This window comes from Theropithecus gelada, chromosome 6 (assembly GCF_003255815.1).
Source record: "Theropithecus gelada isolate Dixy chromosome 6, Tgel_1.0, whole genome shotgun sequence".
Lineage (NCBI taxonomy): Eukaryota > Metazoa > Chordata > Mammalia > Primates > Cercopithecidae > Theropithecus > Theropithecus gelada.
In genome coordinates this window covers 153,196,611-153,219,308 of record NC_037673.1, presented here as the reverse complement: position 1 = coordinate 153,219,308, position 22,698 = coordinate 153,196,611, and the positions used below count along the sequence as shown (strand labels likewise).

The following is a 22,698-nucleotide window of genomic DNA, read 5'->3' as shown; positions in this document are numbered from 1 at the left end:
GAGAAGATGGAAATGGCTCAAATATTGAAGCATCACTTTTATTTTGCCCCTTTTGTTTTGTTTTGTTTTGTTTTTTTGCCTTCTACACTCTAAGAGAACTCTAGGATGAAAAGGGCATCCTGGAGAAATACTGGGGCTAAGGGAGAAAAATGAAATATGTGGTCAAATTCAAACTCTAGTACTGATACTAATAGGGAAAAGGAGAAGGAAGAATGTTGGGATACAAGAGGAAAGGAAAGAAAGAGAGAAAAGGAACATACATATTTGGGTTAACTAGTCTTGAAAGAGAGACAACTGTATGTCAGTTTGGGGGATGGGTGATCTTAAAATCAAGAGGATTACATTATGCCTTAGTCTGTGGCTTTTGGACCCTCCTGTTTTCTGGGCAGGCACTACACAACATGCGACGAGGACAGTTGTGATGAAGTCACTTGGGTCTTTGGCAAAATGAGAAAATAGAGGCAACATAATGACACGTTAATATATTAATATAGTTCAATGGATCTGACTTATGGAACTGTGTTTTATTCTAAGATTACGTGAACTCTGTTAGTTGAAATATCCTTTCTTATGTGCGTGTTGTTAATAGTAAATGTAAGCACGGTAGTTATTTTGTCCTTAATTGAAAGATAATTATTGGTTACCATGATTTGATACAAACTTTGTACTGGTTGATGACATTCTAAGCTCTGAGAATTCCTGTCTGAGTTCTTGAGCCCTGATGAAAGACAGCTGCTTGCCTTTTCCTCCAAAACACTAACATTTGTTGAGGTTACATTCAGAACTTGTCTTATGTTCTAGGCATTAGACCTAGGAGAGCTTAAGAGACTTGCCCAAATTCACGAAGCAGATAGGCATTTAGGCCAAATTCAAACCCAGGGCAGGATGCCTTCAAAGTACAGACTGCTGACCAACATGGATGTCGTTCACGATTCTACCTTGAATAACTATGCTGTTATTTGGTCCACTATAGTGTTCCCTTCTCCTTTAATCACTTCAGTATTTGTGCTTATGACCAAATAATTATTAATCCTATAAATGCAAAATGAAACTAAAAACTTTAGTGTAAGTATATGGATTGCTGGGGTGTGTGGGGAAAGGGAGAGAAGTAGAGATGAAGACAATTACAGAACATGTTTGCAAACTGTTCAAAAGGGAGAAAATTTAGGGATTTCTTCCACAATGGTATTCAGTCATACTGCCCCATATACCACGTACCCACAGCTAAGAAGCTCAATATACATTTCTCCGTGTGTCTGTCTCTCTGTCTCTTTGTATGTGTCTGTCTCACTTTCAATATGTATGTTTATACAGGCTGAGGATCCTTTATCTGAAATAAGGGACCAGAAGTGTTTTGAATTATGAATTTTTTTCAGATTTTGAAATATCTGCATTACAGGTTGAGCATCCCAAATCTGAAAATCTGAAATTTGAAATGCTCCAATGAGTATTTCCTTTGAGCTTTATGTCAGTCCTCAAAAAGTTTTCGATTTTAGAACCTTTTGGATTTTTGAATTTTGGATTTGGGATACTCGACCTATATGTTTTTTTAATTTTAATTTTAATTTATTATTTTTTGAGACAAAGTCACTCTGTCACCCAGGCTGGGGTGCAGTGGCGTGATCTCAGCTCACTGCAACCTCTGCCTCCTGGGTTCAAGTGATTATCCTGCCTCAGCCTCCCCAGTAACTGGGATTACAGGCATGCACCACCACACCCAGCTAATTTTTGTATTTTTAGTAGAGATGGGGTTTCACCATGGTGGCCAGGCTGATCTAGAACTCCTGAGCTCAGGTGATCCTCCTGCCTCAGCCTCCCAAAATGTGGGATCACAGGCATGGGCCACCCCACACCTGGCCTCAACCTGTATGTTTTTAAAAGTCAGACTATTCATCCAATATTTTGGTACTGTAACTGTCAGTGGTGTGGGGAGAATTACCAAGCCTCTAATTAATTCAGCCCTACGGCTCTAATAGACTGTTTTGATAGTTTAAATTTATAAATCACAGACAGCCTATAAATATTTAGTTGGCTATAGACATTCTAACATAAAATTAAAGAAATAAATTCATTTTTGTCAACTTGTGCAAGCCTTGTCTAATCCTTGTTTCCCAATGATAAACACAGACTTTAAATCTCACACATTCCCAAAGGAGTTCAGATTTAGTATGTTTCTATTAAAAAGAAAAAAAAAAAGAAAGAAACCCTACAGGATGTTCAAGTGCATAATAGTGGGAGTGACAGATGTATCTTACAATCTTTCTGCTTTGTCATTAAACTCTGGTAGTATTATGAGGAAAAATAAATAATAACAGAGTAATGCCTTATTTATTTCAAGCTCTTTTCAATAGATTTGAGATTAGAGAAATTTTTAGTTCTAAATTAAGTAGTGCACTGAATTTTAAAACTTATAAAAATCTTTAAAGTCTTCTGCAACCATATCTGAAATTGCCTTCATACAATTTTTTAAAGAATGCAACTGTTATGAGGAAAATTACATTATAAAACTCAAGTTTTGTAAATACCCAGTAACATTTTGAGGAGTTACAGAAATATTCTAGGCTGTTTGCCCCTATGCTAAATGGTTCCAGAGAACCATTCCTTTTGAATTCTTAGACGGATTTGTTGGTTTTTACCTTTTCACTCTTCTTTCAATCAAAATACCAACTCCTTTGGGCAACTTTACTTAACTCTTCTAAGTAGATTTTGTAATTCTCCATTTTCCTCTGGCTTAGTTCATGTTAATTATCACAGGACATTGTATCGGGGGATGACATTTCTGTTGTATTCTCTTTAACTATCAATTATTTGAGTTCTCATTTTATTTCTGCATTCCAAGAAATTTTAAAAATTACTTTATGTAAATAATTTTATGTAATGTAAGAGCACATCAGCATATTAACTGAGTGTGAATATGAATAATTCTTTTATAAAGACATTTTGACTTTTCATTTCATAGTTCCTTCCAAGCTTTGGGGCATATTTAGGACAACAAAGTTGGCTATATTAGTTAATGTAGTAGTCTATATAACTTTCTTTTTTAACATTTGCCATGGCATGTACCTGAGAAAGAAGATTTCACAGTCTACTTCCTATTCTTGTAGGATCAGAATCCTACAAGGAAACTTTACAGTTGAAAGGAATCTTTAGAGCAAGGAAGGCATTCAAAGGAAGCCTCTGTTCCTATGGAAAATACATATGCAAAACTGAATGGCCTATTTCCTGTTTCAGATCATGAACAGTCTGAGATCAGTGATTTTTCCATTTGTCTTTATACAGACTTCGGGGGTGGGGGGAAACAGTGAATAAGTGAACATTTAAGATATTCATAGTTTAAGATCATGAATTTATTAAAATACGATTTCAACTCAAGATGAGTTTTTCTTATTTCAAGGGATGGGTATAGTGCCCGGTATAATTTTAAGTATAGTCTGGAATCCAGAACATGTCTTTACTTCAGAATTAGCCTGCAGGAATAAAGTCAACAAACATTGAGATGGATGCTTGGCATAGACCTTTGTAACACTCATTATTTGTATGGAGAAAAGCATTTTGGGTTTTTGAAAATTTGGGCTCAATTCTGGATTATTTGCAAACATCTTAACCAAAGACTGCAAATATAGTAACTCTGAGAACAAAAACAAAAACAAAAACAAAAAGGCAATGAACTAAAACTGTAGCAAAGAGGAAGCTACCTCTCCTTTAACTGACATCTTCTAGCAAGAAATACCAGAAGACTTAAATCTGGTTTTTGTTAACAAATGAGCAAACAACAACAACAAAAAAATAAGAACAAACAGAAAACATCTAGCAGCCAAGATAGAGGTTTGAGGACACAAATGTTACTCCGATGGAGAAGCTTTTTAAAATAGATGTAATTTTCTCACGTTTGATTAGATGAGGAGCACATATATTTAAGTTTCTGCTTGTCTATTTTGAAAGGCAGTCTGTGTATAAATAAGGTGTGGTCTTTTAAATCCATTTGTTTTCTACTATTGACAAGTAAGACCAAGAAAATCTGGATATAGAATATTAAAGAAAAAAAAAACCCTCAATAAAAACATTCCAACTTAACTGCAGTGAGAATTTTAAGGATCTATACATTCACCTTTTAACAAATAGCTTTTCTGTTAAAGTCCTTTTTACATATTTTTAAATCTATAAGTCATTCAGGTGATTTCATTCCTTTAAACAAATCTTATGTAAAGCATGATATTATAGGGCTATAATGTTAATTTCTTAGTTGTGGTAACTATCCCACAGATATGTAAGATGTTAACTTTGGAGAACACTGGGTGAAGGTAGATGATAATTATCTGTATAAATTTTATAATTCTTCTTCAACTTTAAAATTATTTTGAAACCAAGAGTCAAAATGATACAAAAGGATTTGCTGTTTAGAGCTAGAAGTGCCCTGCCTTTTCACAGACAGGGCTGCACAATTAGCTCAAGGCCACAGAGGGATATTAGGGCTTAGAAACTAATACAACAAAATATGGCACCCTGGCTTGCTATTTTAAATTTAAGGCGGTTGGAGATCAGCAGAGAGTCTGGAAGAAGCTATTTTCTGAAGTTCCCTTATCTGCCTAAAGTCTGGACCCCCACAAAGGAAAGAAAAAAACAATTACCGTTGGTTCCTTCCCTGAGTTTTTATTAATGACTCACACTATAAGAAGAAAGACTGAAGTATGGCAACACACCTGGACAGAATTCTGTCACAAACCACTGTTTTCTGTTTCAGTCCCGTTCAGTATTTCAAAGAGAATCATTTGGCAGACATCATCTGCTCTGCAGGCCCAACAAACTTTGTCCCAGACCATTCTATGTTCCCCAAGTCCATTTATTTTGTCCTAAAATCATTTACTACTCCCCAAATGCTATATTTTCCTCATCTCCCCTCCCCTATGAAGAAAGGCCTATAAGCATCTATATCTCATTGGGTTATTGGGTAATTGTTCTCCTATAATCCCCCTGTGCTGTACATATTAAGGTAAATTTTTTATTATGCCTTTTCTGCTTTTAATCTGCCTGTTGTCAGTTTATTTTTAGTGAATCTGCAAATAGTGAAAGGGAAGCTTTCCCTTGGCCCCTACAGTGGGTTGGCACTAGGTGCCCAACTCCTAGCACAGTGCTCTTTTCCCTCTATTTTGCTACCACTGAAGAATGGACCACTTTCGCTTCACCTAAAGAGTCTATCTAGCTTTATTTGCTAGTACAAGTCCAGGAACCTCACTTATTCTATTTTCTTAAATCTAGAAGACATAGCAGTGTGAATGTGGCCAAGTAAGACTGACCCAGTGCTAAAGTCAGAGACCAGAAGAGTTAGTCACCAAGTTCATTAACAATTTACACAATATCCAAGGTCAATAGCAATCAATAGCATGGAGTAGCATGTGGCACCATGAAATGACAAATATAAAACATTGACAGACACACTAGTCTGGGCTAATCTATCAATAATTGTTCATCTTTTCAATTGGTCAGAGATATTCCTATAAAATACCATTTTAAAAAATTTCAAAAGGATGAAGGAGTTAAATTATGGCATTCTAGGTCCCTGACTCAGTCCAGGCTATCACAATTTGAACAACAGGGGCAAAAAAAAAAAAAAAAAAAGCAAGCTTTAGAATTACATAAGAAAATATTTTTATGTTTTCATGATAAAGGTGACATTACAAGCTACCCCACAGAAATACAAAAGACCCTCAAAGATATTATGAACACCTCTATGCACACGAACTAGGAAATCTAGAGGAAATGGATAAATTCATGGAAGTACACAACCTCCCAAGGTTGAATCAGGAAGAAGTTGAAACCCCGAACAGAGTGAAGATCAAGTTCTGAAACTGAATCAGTAATAAAAACCTATTAGCAAAAAAAGCTCCAGGCCAGATGGATTCACAGCCAAATTCTACCACATGTACAAAGAAGAGCTGGTACCAATTCTACTGAAATTATTCTAAAAAACTGAGGAGGAAGGACTCCTCCTTAATTCATTCTAGGAAACCAGCATCACCCTAATATCAAAACCTCTCAAAGACAAAACGAGAAAAGAAATCTACAGGTTAATATCCCTGTTCATCAAACACACATGCAAAATTACTCAACAAAATACTAGCAGACCAAATCCCGCAGCACATCAAAAAGTTAATTTACCATGATTAAATAGCCTTTATTCCTGTGATGCAAGGATAGTTCAACATATGAAAATCAATAAATGTGATTCATCATATAAACAGAATTAAAAACAAAAACCATATGATCATCTCAAGACATACAGAAAAAAGCATTAAATAAAATCCAATATCCCTGTATGAGAAAAACCCTCAACAAAAAAACAAAAGTAGGCATCAAAGGAACATACCTCAAAAAAATAAGAGCCATCTATGACAAACACACAGCCAACGTCACACTGAATGGGCAAAAGCTGGAAGCATTCCCCTTAAGAACAGGAATGAGGCAAGGATGCCCACTTTTATCACTTCTATACACAGTACTGAAGTCTTTGCCAGACCAATCAGCCAAGAGAAATAAATAAAAAAAGAAGTCAAATTATCTCTCTTGGTTAACAATATGATTCTGTGTGTGTGTCTGTGCGTGTGTGTGTGTGTGTGTGTGTGTGAGAGAGAGAGAGAGAGAGAGAGAGAGAGAGAGACAGACATAGAGATAGGGTCCTGCTCTGCCACCAGGCTGGAGAGCAGTGATGCAATCATAGCTAACTGCAAACTCAAATTCTTGAGCTCAAGCTATCCTCATGCCTTAGCCTCCCAAGCAGCTGGGACTGTAGACATGCATCACTACCACATCTGGCTATAACTTTTTTTTTCTTTTGGTAGAGACAGGGTTTCACTATGTTGCCCAGGCTTGTCTCAGACTCCTGGGCTCAAGCAATCCTCCAGCCTTGGCCTCCCCAAACATTGGGATTACAGGTGTGAGTCACCACACCCAGTCCAACAATCTGATTCTATAGCTAGAAAACCCTAAAGACTCTACCAAAAGGCTCCTAGGACTGAAATGACTTTGATAAAGATAAATAAAATCATTTTACAAAAATCAGTAGCATTTTTATACATCAATAATATTCATGCTGAGAGCCAAACCAAGAAAGCAATCCCACACAAAAAATAAAGTAACTAGGAATGCATCTAACCAAGGAGGAAGAAGATCTCTACAAGGAGAACTATAAAACACCACTTATACAAATCACAGTTGACAAAACAAATGGGAAAACATTCCATGCTCATGGGATCAATGAAAGAATCAATATTGTTAAAATGGTCTGACTGCCCAATGTAATCTAAAAACTACCAATGTCATTTTTTCACAGAATTAGAGAAAAAAAAAATCCTAAAATTCATATGGAACCAAAAAAGAGCCCAAAGCAATCCTAAGCAAAAAGAATAACTCCAGAGCTGTCACATTACTCAGCTTCAAAGTGTACTTTAAGGCTACCATAACCAAAACAGCATGGTATTCATACAGAAATAGGCATGTAGACCAATGGAACAGAATAGAGAAACCAGAAATAGTCTCATACCTATAGCTATTTAATCTTTGACAAAGTCAACAAAAATAAGCATGTTGAAAGGATTCCCTATTCAATAAATGGTGCTGGGATAGCTGGCTAATCACATGCAGAAGAATAAAGCTGGACTCCTACCTTTCCCCATATTTAAGAATTAACTAAAGATGGATTAAATATTTAAATAGAAGACCTCAAACTATAAGAATTCTATATGAAAATCTCAGAAATACTATTCTGGATATAGGCCTTGGGAAAGAGTTTATGACTAAGTCCTCAAAAGCAATTGCATAAAAACCAAAAATTGACAAGTGGGGCCTCATTAAACTAAAGAGGTTCTGCACAGGAAAATAAACTATCAACAGGATAAAGAGCAAGTCTACAAAATGGAAGAAAATATTATCAAACTACCCACCCAACAAAGGTCTAATATCTGACAAAGATATAATATCTATAAAGAACTTAATTCAACAAGCAAAAAACAACCCCATTAAAAAATGAGCAAAAGAAATAAAAGGACACCTCTCCAAAGAAGGCATACGCATGGCCAAAAAACATGAAAAATGCTGCACACCACAAATCAAAACCACAATGAGATACTATCTCACATCAGTCAGAATGACTATCATTAAAAAGTCAAAAAACAACAGATGCTGGTGAGACTGTGGAGTAAAGGAACGCTTATACACTGCTGTGGGAATGTAAATTACTTCAGTCATTATTTGGAGATTTCTCAAAGAACTGACAACACAATTACCAGTTGACCCAACAATCCCATTACTGGATACATACCCAAAGGGAAATAAATTGTTCTATCACAATGACATAGGCACTTGTATATTCATTGCAATATACAATAGTAAAGACACAAAAATCAACCTAGGTGTCTGTCAGTGATGGACTGGACAAAGAAAATGTGGTACATATATACCATAGAACACTACAAAGCCATAAAAAAAATAACAAAATCACGTCCTCTGCAGCAACATGAATATAGCTGAAGGCCATTATCTTAAACAAATTAACACAGGAACAGAAAACCAAATACTGCACATTCTCACTAATAAGTGGGAGCTGAGCACTAGATACACATGAATATGAAGATGGGAACAAAAGACACTGAGGGACTACTAGATGAGGAGAGAGAAAAGGCAAGAGGCTGAAAAACTACCTATTGGGTATTACTCTTACTACCTGGGTGATGGATCATTTGTACTCCAAACCTCAGCATCATGCAGTATACTCATGTAACGAACCTACACGTGTATCCTGGAATCTAAAATGAAAATTGAAATTATTTTTAAAAATTTCATGCTTTCTAGCCTCTGTGGGACATACCTATAACTTTAGAAGAAGCACGGAAGATAAACCAACTACACAAAATCTTTATTTATTTTGTTGCACTGGACTTAGGAGATTTACGTGTACATTGTGGAGGTTTAACTTTTTAAAGGCAAGTTTCAAGGTTGTTTAAAAGTTGTGTAACAAACACTACAATTATGTCTCCAGCATAACATGTGCAAATACTCTGCTCCATGTTCTTTAGGCTATGCATCTCTAGAGTGGGCTAATGCCTGGAGAGTTGTCTTTGTTTCACTGGTTTGGGTTGGGTTTGTTTTTAACTACAGAAGATTTACTTTACTGCTTAAAGATAAGGCAGCCTAACTCCTTTCCTCTTATATTTCCCAAATCTTCTAGGTAATGAAAAGCTTTGTTCCATAGAAAATTATCTGTATTGTATTTAGAGTCCTGCTTCTTTTAGACAGCACTTTTTCTTGGGGCTAATCATCACTAATTACTGACTAGTTCTGTAAGAAACCTGCTTCTACAGAGGACTGTGAAAAGAAAGGGAACAAGGCCACTCATTAGCTTGTCTCAAAAGACCTCTTCCGTCACAGACACGAGGGTTCGTTGCACTCTCAGGCAATAACTCTTTCTTGTAGAGTCCTCAAGTTTTCTCAGATACATTTGCTTAAAAGATTCTAGCTTCAGTACCTTATATGAAACATAGGAACTAGCTGACAGAGACTCAGGTAAGTTCATGTGGAAGCTCTGCTGAAGATGGTTATGCTAGTAAAAAGTAGAACCTTGTGGTGTGATGTGTAATCTTAAAAATACAGCCCACTCTATGTGGGATTTTGTTATGAAAAGATACTCATTCTCCACCAACTGTCCTCTGCCTTTGGCCCAATTTATTCCTTACAGCCATCCAGACTTACAGACTTTGCAAAAAATGCTATGGGTTTTATAATGAGGTGATACATTTTCCACTTACTGAGCATGTGCTTCTGTTAAGAGAAACACAAGCTCGAACATGGCTCTTGCTTTTTTAGCAAAGCATAGATCTTCAGACTGCATCATGAAAGAGTAGATATGATTTGTGCAATGCAAGTACATGTGCCTATGGTTGATGTCTATTATGAAATAGTTATTCAGTGCCATATATGGTCATTTGGTGATTTATGATTGCTTTTAGGTAAAAGAACTACCAGAAATGGAAAAAAAAAAAAAAAAAGCCAGTGTTCACTGAATTCATCACAATTATGAATAACTGAAGCAATAGAATAGTTCTATTTGTTTCAACATACCGTTTTAAATACCTTTTGTGGGGAGGGACAATCAGATGGTTGTTTGGTGGCTGGAATGGTTTCCAGGCCCTCTGTCTGTCTGTCTGTCTGTCTGTCTGTTTATCCATCTATCTGTTCTTTTGTGTTTTCCTTAGTTGCTAGTGCTGAGTACACAGCATCTCAGAGTCATTCTCTGCTAAGGCAGCACATTTATAAATATTTGAAGATTAACATCAGCACCTGGAACATCTGCAGAAGGGGGTTCTGTCTAGTACCATACCACCCCAAGTAGTGGAGAGTTTGTTACACAGTAAGACATCTGTATTATATTTAGACTTCAGCTTCTTTTAGATATCATTTTTCTTTGGGCTGATCAGAACCAATTACCAACTAGTTCTCTAACTGGATAGATTTTGGATACCACAAAATACAGCAGATAACAAACATTCCAAATGAATGAATCTAAATTTCACAAAGTGGGCAACCTTTTACCCCACCCAGATCCTCAATTTTAAGTTCTCAAAGAAAATTTTCTTTTGGTTGTAGCTTACCTTCTGGTTCTCTCCAACCTCTTTTAATTTATGTATTCACGTTGTGACACTTATTATTTATTCAGAATGAATCATTGGCCAGTTGCACAGAGCAAGGCGATAGCCATTAATCAATGCAAACCAAAGTCAGAAGTTTACCTTAGTTCCTTGAAGGGCTCTGCCCTGACATTAGGTGTTTCTATAGATTTAGGGAACACTGTGCCCTCCGCTCCTGTAAACAAAAGAGAAAAGCAAACAGAGATTGGAGATACTGGAGTCACCTGGAGGCACAATCAGCACACTGATTGGAGCTAAATGCAGCGAATCCATTATACAACCCAATTGCCACATATTTTTCCAGCAGCTTTAGAGCTCCATGATAGGAAAGCATTGAACCACTCATGCAAACAGCTTTTGAAAAAACAAGGAACTTCTTTCGAAAACATTCCTTCTGAGATCAGAGTGAAGCCATGAGGCAAATTCCATCTCGGCTTCAGAAAGGAAAAGATGCCTAGAAATGGTAAGGTCTGACTCTTGTCTCAGAAACTATTAATAGTCACTCAACTGGAAATGTTTTGAAAAACAGCAACCAAAGCTCTGTTATTGCAATGCATGGCACAAATCACATAACACATATGACATCTACGCAGTGGGTTAGTATTCGCCTAACGACTACCAAAAGTTTTTCAGTAAATAAAGTTCTACATTATCATCTTGAAAAGTTCAGCAAAACAGAACACTATGAGAGATCATTTGAAGTTCAGAGCTTTTACACTTTGAGTATTAACATTGATCCCAAACCCAATCTAGACATTTAGCTCTTGACTGTGCTATAAGCTTTTATCTTTACAACTTGTCAACACCATTCGAACCTTTGCAGCCATAAAGATAGCGATTATCTGATTTGTCTGCTCCCAAAGTGTTTTCAAATCATTTAAACCTCAGTTTATCACAGACAACTGCACTAGATATTAGTTTTTCAATTAAACTTAGCTGAGGCAGTATCCTGTACTTTGAAGTAAAAGTGTTTCTTTTTTATACATTTGCTGTACTTTGATGCTGTAAGGAGGGGAGAATGTCTTGCTTCCATGTGTGAATTTTTATAATCCTCTTACATTGTTATCATGTTTAGAAATGCTCCATTATATTCAACAAAGAACATGCTTTAGAATGGTGTGGTGTTCTGTCAACTAGATCTTAAGCTCTGTGTGGGCAGAGACAAGGTCATATATGGGATATAGGCAGGTTGATTTTAGGTTCTGAAGGCTTCTACTGGACTCATTTCCAAATGGTACTGATGCTTCTATGGGAGTATTAAATTATTGCTTTCTCAGTGCCAGGGTAAGCTGGTGCCCACTGAATGGCAAGCCAGCAAAATCTAGAGGGATAGGCTCTGACAGGTAGAGGTGGCAAATGATTGACAGGTTTTGGATGTAGAAAGGAAGTGAAGAACAAGACGCTCATGCTCCCTCAGCTCCCACTCCCTCAGCTCCCACGGTCCAACCAAATACTCTGATTATGTTCTTGCTGGATTTTGGCCAATGGGGGTCCATATGTTCCACATACTGGAGGGCAGACTCATTGATAAGACTTCTTAGGGAAAGATTTCAAAGCCACTCATTAGTGGAGTGACCTTGGGCATGAAGTTCAGCCTCCGTGATATTCAGTTTCCCTCTCTCAAAAGAAAGTGTGTTGATGGTACCTTTATCTCCTGGGAATCTTGGAAGGCTGAATGAGATCTCTGTCACAAAGCAATCAGCAGTAATATTATATAATGTTTATGATTCTTATTCGTCCTTCTTCTTATCCAGATCTTCTATGACTCTTTCCAAAAGAACATTTTTAAAGCATTTACTATGAACTAGAAACTGTACTGGATATTCTACTTTCTCATATGATCACCAGAATAACCCTATGAAGTGGAGACTGTTAGTATCTTTGAGGTTCAGGGAAGTCAGGAAATTTGTCCTATGGTCACACAACTAAGTGGAAGTGGGAGGGGTGATTGAGTGAGGAGTGGGATTTAAACTCTAATCTTTCCGTTCTAAAACTGATGCCTTTGATCACTCCTCTAGACTGTCTCCCTCAGCAGATTGTCACTCCTTTACATCTTCATCTTTTTATGAGATATGAGCAAATATCAATGTTTATGCCATCAAGCAATGCAATGCTTGCTAAATCCTCAATCACCTTTCTTCTCAAAACAATTCACATCTATAATGAGATGAGATATTAATACTCTTCAAAAAGACCATTTCTTTCCAAGTGCTATCAGGTTTCTGATTTTCACACCATTTTTCACTTTCACAGAAGCCCCAGAGTAGACAATCATCCTTCAGGATGAATTTCTCCATCCCATCCTCTCTCCGTTTTCTCAGATAATGAATTATTCTCAATTTTATTATTTCAAAAAGGTTTCTATTAAAACCATACCTATTGATTCCCTCTTTTGACACAATATAATTTGATGGCAATAAATGTTCATAAACAGTTTGAGTGAAAAATCCATAAAGTCATTTCAGCTTTATTTTAAGTTCCATTTAATGTCTCTCAAAAATGATTTCATCAATGTGTTTCCATTAGCTGGTTCTCTGCCCAATAACTTAATTCCGTACAATCAATCAGGAACTTATCAAGCATGTGACAGGATCTATCTAAAGTGTTCTGAATCACCATAAAGATCAGCTCAATGGCTCTTTTCCCTGCTAGCAGAGGTAGGGGGTAAACTTGTAAAAAAATAAAATAAAATAAAATCTCAAATGCACTCCACTGCCTTAGTAACAAAAAGCCAGCTTCTCCTCTCCAGAAAGGATACTCAAGTACAGATCTCAGTTTTGTCATACTTTTCCCTCAAAGTGTCCTGGATGTCAAGAGAACTGAAATCTAGTCCTATCTCTATGATCTTAGGCAAGTCAGATAAAAATCTCTGGTTTTGGATTTCCCCAATTCTTAAATGAGGGATAAGCATCAGAGTTAAACTGTTGCCCCAAATCTAAAATTTTATGAGATTTACAATCTTATCCAAGCAGACAATTGCCTTTAGCAACCTCTTTTTTCTAATGAGAAGAAAAAATAATACTGTAGTATCAAAGGAAATCGCAAAACATTTTCTCAGTGTTTAAGGGAAAAAAACAGATTTTTATCCGATTTAAACTGCATTTAATAGGTAGAAATAATCACCAGAAAATAAACCTCATAATAGATAAAATGGCAGACAGCAAAAATGAAACTTAAAACATCAAAACCCTAAAAAAGCTGTAATTCTTTAAAACTCCAAAGATTGACTGATTGACCTGAGAAAATTAAATTTTATGAAAAATGACAAATTATCTAAAACTATATACATGTAAAAATTGTTGTGGACTAAATACTGAAAGAAAAATTTAGATCTGCAAAATGTCACACAGGAAAATTGGATTTGGGAAAAACACTGGACAGAAAAATTACTAGGCCAGCAAATACCATCACTGAAATTTGATACAGAAAATTTATGATGAATCACTTCTTGTACATGAAGAACTGATCTCAAAAGTAAGAATTTCAAGAAATGTTCTTTTAAAAATCAGAAATTACTTAAGTATACTGTTTATAAAATTGATTAAGAATTTAAACTAGCTTAACAGAGTTTGCTTTGATAAACTTTTTCCTGACGAACATGATTAATATTGGTATAATTATGATTAGTGCTTTTGTATTAATGAATATGAGCTAAAAATCATCTTTGTGTTTAAACCTCGGTGCCAAAATGTTCAACAGTTTCAAAAGGTGGAGTTAAAATATCTGATGAATAAGGTTTGAGGTAAAAATGTCAGTTTTCTACTTCACATTGCTTGGGTATATAGAACCTGAATGATAACTTTAATAACAATGATATTTTACTTGACAAGATAAGGATATAGTTTTATACCCATATTAGATTATAAAATGGAGAAAGGAAGTCTATCTAGAGAATGGTGATAAGAAAATGGAAGAAAAATAATTTTGTTTCTTGAAATATCCAAATACTGAGAAACCAAAAACCTGGTTTTTGGTTCTAATTTTGCATATTCATTGCATGGCCTTTCACAACTTTCCCTTTAGCATTATTTCTCCATTTGGGTGGATTACATAATCTTTAAGGTTCCTTCCACCCCTGTTATTTTATTATTTTCCAGATATAACTGATTGGATAAACTCTATGCACCAGGAGAGGAGCACAGTATGTTGGTGAACTCAAAGTTCAATTAACTTAAATCTATATCAAGCACGAGGCTCTAGTGGAGAAGCAAAGAGGTAAGAAGCTCACAGTATAATATGGTGTCCTTCACTAGTGTACACTAATTGGTTTAAATAACTAGTAATCGGCTGGGCGGAGTAGCTCATACCTGTAATCCCAGCATTTTGGAAGGCTGAGGTGGGCGGGTCACCTGAGGTCAGGAGTTCAAAACCAGCCTGAGCAACATGGAGAAATCCTCTCTATCGAAAATATAAAATTAGCCGGGCATGGTAGTGCATGCCTGTAATCCCAGCTACTTGGGAGGCTGAGGCAGGAGAATCGCTTGAACTCAGGAGGTGGAGGTTGCAGTGAGCCAAGATCGTGCCTTTGCACTTCAGCCTGGGCAACAAGGGTGAAACTCCATTTCAAAAAAAAAAACCGAACAAAAAACAAAACAAAAAATGCCAAAAAACCTAGTAATTAATCTCAGAAATGAAAATATATAGTAGTGATAAAGAAATGTGTCTTTGAAAGTATAAAACTTGAAGTCACAACCTGGTTTGGCAGATAAGTTTCCTAAAAGAGTGAAGTTTTGCTGATATTTGAAAAAATATTAGAACTTAACTAGTCAAGAGCTGAATGTAGCAGTAGAAAAGACTATGGAAAGGCTTCACAGTTGGGAAATTCCCACTAATAAAGAAGACTGGGCCAGGCGAAGTGGCTCACGCCTGTAATCCCATTACTTTGGGAGACTGAGGCGGGCAGATCATGAGGTCAGGGGTTTGAGACCACCCTGGCCAACATGGTGAAACCTTGTCGCTACTAAAAATACAAAAATTATCCAGGTGTGGTGGCATTAGCCTGTAATCCCAACTACTTAGGAAGCTAAGGCAGGAGAACTGCTTGAACCTGGGAGTTGGAGGTTGCAGTGAGCTGAAATCCCATCACTGCACTCTAGCCTGGGAGATAGAACAAGACTCCGTCTGGCAAAAAAAAAAAAAAAAAAAAAAAAAAAAAGACTGGTGTTGCTAGGCCATTCTTAGCAAGAGACGAACATTATGTGGTGAGACTAGAGAGAAAGTTTGGCCCAGGGAGTGCAGAGCCTCAGAGACCACAGTGAAGGTTTTAAGCAGGTGATCTGACTTGATCCACCTGGCATTTTTCAAAGATCACTGTGGCTGCATGTTATGAATTACTTGTGTCCCCCCAAAATTCAGATGTTGAAACCCTAGCCTTCAATGTGATGGTATTAGGAGGTGGGGCCTTTGGGAAATAATTAGGTTTAGATGAGGTATCAGGGTAGAGTGTCCATGATGGGATTAGTGTCCTCAGAAGAAGAAAAAAAGACTAGTGCTCTTTCTCTGCCACGTGAGGATACAGTAAGATGACGGATGTCCGCAAGCCAACATGAAGGACCCCACCAAACCTGACAATGCTGGCACCCTGATCTCAGACTCCAGAACTGTAAAAAATAAATTTCTGTTTTTTAGGACATCCAGTCTATAGTATCTGTTATAGCAGCCCAGACTGACTGAGACATTATGTCATGGAAAAGACACTTAAGGAAGGCAAGGGTAATAAGGAGAAGCCAGGCGAGAGATGGTGGTAGATGGGATCATGTGATTGGTAGTGAGGACAGAGAAGAGTGGATGGCTGAGGAAATATTTAAGAGGAAAACCAATGGGATCTGGTGATGTTTTGGACAAGAAGAAAACTGAAGGATGATCACAGGGCCCATAGGAGGAGATGAAACAGAGAGTCAAAGCCAAGTAATTAATGCTCAAAGCCAGCCATGCCCATTGAAACTTTATACTCCACAAATAATATTCAGCTATTTTGGTATTTGATATTTAAGTCACAATAGAAATTGCCTTTACTTAATAAAGGAAGCTGCTCTGAATCCAACTATATTTTTCTTATGAAGGAGCAAGAACCATGACAAAGAAAATTTAATCTCCCATGATATTTACCAGGAATATTTTTGAAAAATTATGAATAAACTAATAATTCTTGAGTAATGAACACTGTCTTCTGTGCAAGATAATTTTCTGGTTACTCCAAAGTTTTAGCTAAAGGTATCTTCATGTAGCTCCCATTGTTTAAAGATTTCCAACATATGTGAGATATAGTTTTTGTCTCTATAAGTCCAGGCTAGTAAACATGGTTGCAATCTGATATTTAAATACTCTTTAATATCTGAGACCCATTTTCCTACAAACCAGTCTTCTCTACAGCACATATGTTAGTTGTAGAAGAGTGAGTTATGGGACAACTAACCACAGGAAATGCCTTAGAAACAGAGGTTTTTGTACTTAATTCCTAACATGAATTTTTGGCCTTCTCCTAAAAGTGAAAAATTCTTTTTAAGGAAATGAGTTTGGCTATGTTTAACCAAAGATTTAAAATGAACTGAGTGATCAACGAGGATGCAGATTTTCCACAAGTGTTGGGATTAAGCACATGGTAGGTGGCTGTCAGCTTCTGAAAAGCTTCCCAGTCATGAACAATGCACAGATGCTAGAAAGTAACTTTCAGTAGAAATAGTCACTTGAGGTAATTGAATCCCATTGTGTCTCCCCAGGCTGCTGGTAGCATTTAATAAACTTCTAATGCAAAACATCTGCAGTCATTACAAATAGTTTCTAGGATACATACCAAATATTTTCTTTTTAGGAATCAGGACAGATTCTTGTTATCCAAAAAGTACAGATAAAATTAATTCATTCAACAAATATTTATGTAGAGCCTACATCAGACATGATTTTGTGGGGGGAAGTAGGCTTGGACTTTCTTATCTAGGAATTGCAAATTAAGAAAAAAATTTTTTAAATGCACATAAAATCTACAGCCATTCAAAGTGTTGTAATATTTGTTGTCTATAAATAGTTAACAAGCACCTATTATGTGAACGGCACAGTGCTGAGGCAATGTTCAGTAAGAAGACAATCTTTGCTCTTAATAAGTTTTATTGTAGCAATCCAGGTGGATATTACAAAAATATTTAAATCTATTTTTAAAAATAACGAATACTGTAAATCACACATTTTCAATGGGGGTGATGTTATCCTCAAGGGGACAAAAATTGGTTCTTAGGGAGCAAAAGAAATCTTACTGTATTTATGTATAAAGCACCGATGTATATCTATATCTAGAGATATATAGCAATATATAGATATAAACATCTATATAAATACTTTACATAGTACATAAATGGATATCTAGTATATCTGTGATAGTAAGATTTCATGGGAGGGGTGTGATTAAGAAAAAGAAAAAAGCCTGAAAAAAAATTCCTCAGAAGAATACTATTGGAAAAAGAACTGAGAAACTGTTGCAAATGCTATGAAATAGGACAAGAAGTTGATGGAACACTGAACAGGGGGCTTAGCCTAGCAGCAGAGGACCTGGGAAGGTTTTGCTGGGGAAGTGCTATTATTGCGAGTCACTGGCATGTAGGTGAGTGTGGACACCAAGAGAAGGGTGTTACGATCCAAGGAATGGTTAGAGTAATGTAAAAGGAGAGCCGTCAGAATTTTAAGGGACTCCAACATTTTAATTTTGGGTATGGAAGGATGAGCCATCAAAGGAAAATGGAAAAAAAAATAAATAAATAAAGGCTAGGGAGGTAGAAAGAAGACCAGGAATGGGGTAACACAGAGGCCAAGAGAAAGAAGTGTGTATTTCAAGAAGCAGGGAACAGTTTATCTGTGTTAAACAGTGTTGGAAATTAAGGAAAGGAATAGAAAAGTCCATTGGATTTGGCAACATAGAAGACACTTACATCTCAAGAGACATTCTATCAAAAGTTGAAGGCAAACTGTGTGGGCACAAGAAGAGGTGAAAGATGAAGAAATGAATACAGCAAGAGTTACAACTTTTTGACAAGAGAAGTACCATGAGGTAGCTGGGTACTGGATATTGGCTGCCAGATACTGAAGACCTAGCGGTGGTTAGTAACCACATTTTTATATAGGCACCAGCCTGCTTTGTGGCACAGGCTGGATAGAGGTGCATGTGTTCAGTTGCCTGAACATAGGCATGCATAATGTGAATGTTTGGATTCATTTAGGTTGGGAATTTTTACACATGTGAATGCTGAAAACACAGTGTGAAAGTTCAGGGTTCTCCATGAAGACTGTGAAGAGGAATATGATACTAGGCAAGTTAATTTGCTTCTTCTAGCTTCAGTTTCCTCCTTTGTGAAATGGAAGAGTAATACTTCTCTCATAAAGCTATTGTGAGGATTAGTGACTATATATGTGTGTATATACACACACATACATATACACACATATACACACATGTATATATGAGATATATTACATATCTATAAAAGCGCAATACATCATAAAATGCTATATATGTCTGGCATATCAAAGTATATGGTAGATATATTTTATTATGATAAAAGATAGTGATGAAGACAAGAATAGACAGTAAAGCCAGAAAGATAAAAGAGTATCATTCAATAATTTGAATATTAACAATGGAGAAGGATAAAATAAGATGTTCGCTTTTGAATACTCTAACAATTTAACTGAACTAGCCATACCATCAAAGTACACATTTTAAACATTGTGTAGGATGTGAAACTGCAGGGCAATTTAAGATTCACATATAAAAACATCCTGGCAAGATATGAAGAGACAAGTAGTTTAATTAAGTAAACTCTACTCTGGAAATCAATAGACCAGAACTCATGCTCTGTGTATCATTAAGCCAAAACTTGAAAAAAAATAAAAGGAACCATCCAAGCAGCAAGCAATTTCATTTCAGTTTCTTATGAGTACATCATTTTTGATAGTAAATAAAACTGCACAGTATAACAAACAATTTCAACTCACTGGTTGTGTTTAACACTGATGGAACATTCTGGAACAAGGCAACCTCCAGGTAAGGATAGTATAGGCAAACAAAGCATCAGTGACAAGCTGAGAAGACTGCTTGACATCACCGTCAGAGAGCTGTGCTCAAGGGAGACCTCTTGGTTCTCAAACATGATGCACTGTATGTCCTAAGAATGAGGTAAATGTTGCTCTCCATCCATATCTACCCTCCAGACCTCAGTGGGACAGGTGGCCAGAATCAGGCCAACAGTGTAGAGGGAGAGGAAGAGAATAAATATGAACAATGTGATCAAGTTAAAAAGAACATTGATTCTGCCTGCCCTTCCACCTGGGAGTGAGGGTGAGATGGGAGCCATGATACGCTGTGTCCTCAGTGGAGATTTCAGTTGTCAAGTGTCTCTCACAGTGTGAGAGCAATCAAGACTCACATGGTTTGTGATGTGATGATTGCCAATGGATGCCAGTGAGACCTAAAAACACACACACACACACAAACACACACACACACACACACACACACGTGTATGATTTTAAGAATTTGCTGGTCTTCGAAAAAGTAGAACATGCTGTTCCTGTGACCAAGCAAGTGGGTGGTGATGCCTTCCTATGGAGAAGGAAATTGAAACATTAATTGAGGACCACAGAGAAACACTGTCTAAAAAATAATTGGAGAAACTTACAAAATCATTTATGAGAGATAAAGATGATGATGACCTGAAAGGTAAGAACCAGCAAGTTGAAATCTTAACAAAGTATTGAAGGTTTCAAAGCATTAAAACACTTAAATAATTTAATTTCTGAATACAATCCTGTTATGAAAGCTTTAAAATGAGCATGCTTTATAGGTGATTTATAGATAATTTTGATTATGTAATTTTTTACCTTGTCCACTGACTTCATCCCCAGTATGGCCAGCATGTCATTTACTTGTCACCAACCATTTCCCCCTTTCCCCTGGCCAAGAAAATACCAGTATTATTCACGGGAGCAAAATGCCCAGCTAAATAATTACATTCCCAGGCTCCCATGAAGCTAGGGGTGGACATATGACACAACTTTGTTTAAAGAGATGTAGGTAGCTCTCTACTGGGGAGGAGCACCGAGAAAGTTTTACTGTCCATAGGAGGGTATAGATGTGGCTAGTTTCAGTGTTTTTACCCGAATATCAGCATGATATCTGGAGCTGCGTGAGCCATCTTATCTTCTGACCATGAGAAAAAGACCAAGAGGAGTTCAGATATGTTCACCCAGATACCACTAAGCTGCCAGCAACTGTCTACCACTGGCTTATGTATTAGTCTGTTCTCATGCTGCTAATAAAGACATACCGAAGATTGGGTAAATTCTAAAGGAAAGAGGTTTAATTGACTCATGGTTCAGCATGGCTGGGGGAAGGCCTCAGGAAACTTACAATCATGGCGCAGGGGTGAGCAAATACGTCCTTCTTCACATGGTGTCAGGAAAGAGAAGTCTTGAGCAAAATGGGGACTAGCCCCTTAAAAAACCATCAGATGTCATGAGAACCCACTATCACGAGAATAGCAAGGAGTTAAATGCCCTCATGATTCAATTACCTCCCACTGGGTCCCTCCCACAACATGTGGTGATTATGGGAACTACAATTCAAGATGAGATTTGGCTGGGTACACAGCCAAACCATATCACCTTACTTTTATGGCAGAAAAATAAGTCCCTATTTATTATTTGTTTGAGACACCTTAAGAGAATTTTGTTGCTCAACCTGCCTAAGGTTTAATACCATTCTATCCATGACGAAGGAAAGAGAAGTAAACTGACATTTCCATATGGCCATGTTCTTCACTTAAAGCTTTTCAGCGGTAGTAAGCCAGATGACCAAAAGTTGACAATCACTTTTTAGTGATTATTTAGCTGGACACTTTGCTCTCATGTACCGAGGCATCCTTTCACTGACTGCTGAGTGGGGCTGGGTTTTCCCATGTCCTTGCCTTTGCTTACAGTGTTGTCAGCCAGAAAGTACTTTTCCTTTCCTTTTGTTCCCCACAGTGCATCGAATCCTATAAGGCCCAGGTCAAATGCCACTTCCATCATGAAGCCTTCCCTGGTCTCCCCTCAGTTATCACCAATTGCTCCCTCTGTTGTGCTTCCATAATACCTAACTTAAGTCTTGGATGAGCATTTATTTTATTGTCTTCATTGACTATGTCTTGCCTTCTCCACAAAATAAGCTACTTAAAGTCAAGGACCCTGTTATGGGAGTCTTTGTACTTTTCTAGACAAGCAGCAGGAGCTTAGATATTTTGAATTCTATTTTACTTAAGCCAGAAAAACTGAAGAATGAAAAAGAAGCTTCTGTAGGGGAGAGGTACGAGCTGTCAGTATCAGCTATACCACTGCAATACTGGATAACTTCTTTTCCAGTAAGTAAGTAAGTAAACAATTAAGCCTATATTTAAATGGTCTCAGTGAAATAGCATTCTACTAGCTTCTTTATTTTCTCCTGTAATCACTCAGTTTAGTGCCCAAAGCCCACTGTGACAGGTCTTTGGCTGGGTTTACAACCTTTGACGAGTCCCTGTGTCCTGCAACAGAAAGCTGCATTAAAAAAAAAAAAAAAATTAGAGCCAAAGTCTTGGTCTGTCATCCAGGCTGAGTGCAGTGATGTAATCACAGCTGACTGCAGCCGCCAATTCCTAAACTCAAGCAATCGTCCCACCTCAGCCTCTTGAGTAGCTTGACTATAGGGACATGTCACCATTCCTGGTTAATTAAAAAATTTTTTTTTGTAGACAGAGGGTTTCACCATGTTGCCCAGGGTGGTCTTGAACTTCTGAGCTCAAGCAGTCCTCCCACCTCAGCCGCTCAAAGCATTGGGATTACAAACATGAGTCACTGCACCCAGCCAGGAAGTCCTACTATTTAACATGACAATCAGACATAACCCATCTCTTTAGCTTTGTCTGCAGTTAGTAATTTTTTAAAACATCAATTTGTGTTTCTGTATTTTCTGCTCCACTCCATTTCAAGCATGTAGGAAGGCCCTGTGCATATCCTTGAT

The 22,698-nt window shown here is 37.1% G+C and overlaps 1 protein-coding gene across 3 annotated transcripts in view; it reads right to left on the bottom strand.

Moving 5' to 3' along the window:
* The window catches only part of SGCD (sarcoglycan delta), a 1,194,387-nt gene that overhangs the window by 98,318 nt on the left and 1,073,371 nt on the right, over window positions 1–22,698 (bottom strand). For all 3 annotated transcript variants that reach the window (XM_025388744.1, XM_025388746.1, XM_025388743.1), the window contains one exon: window positions 10,779–10,851. In XM_025388744.1, the coding sequence (XP_025244529.1) occupies window positions 10,779–10,851 (73 nt within the window). The remainder of the gene's footprint in view (window positions 1–10,778; window positions 10,852–22,698) is intronic.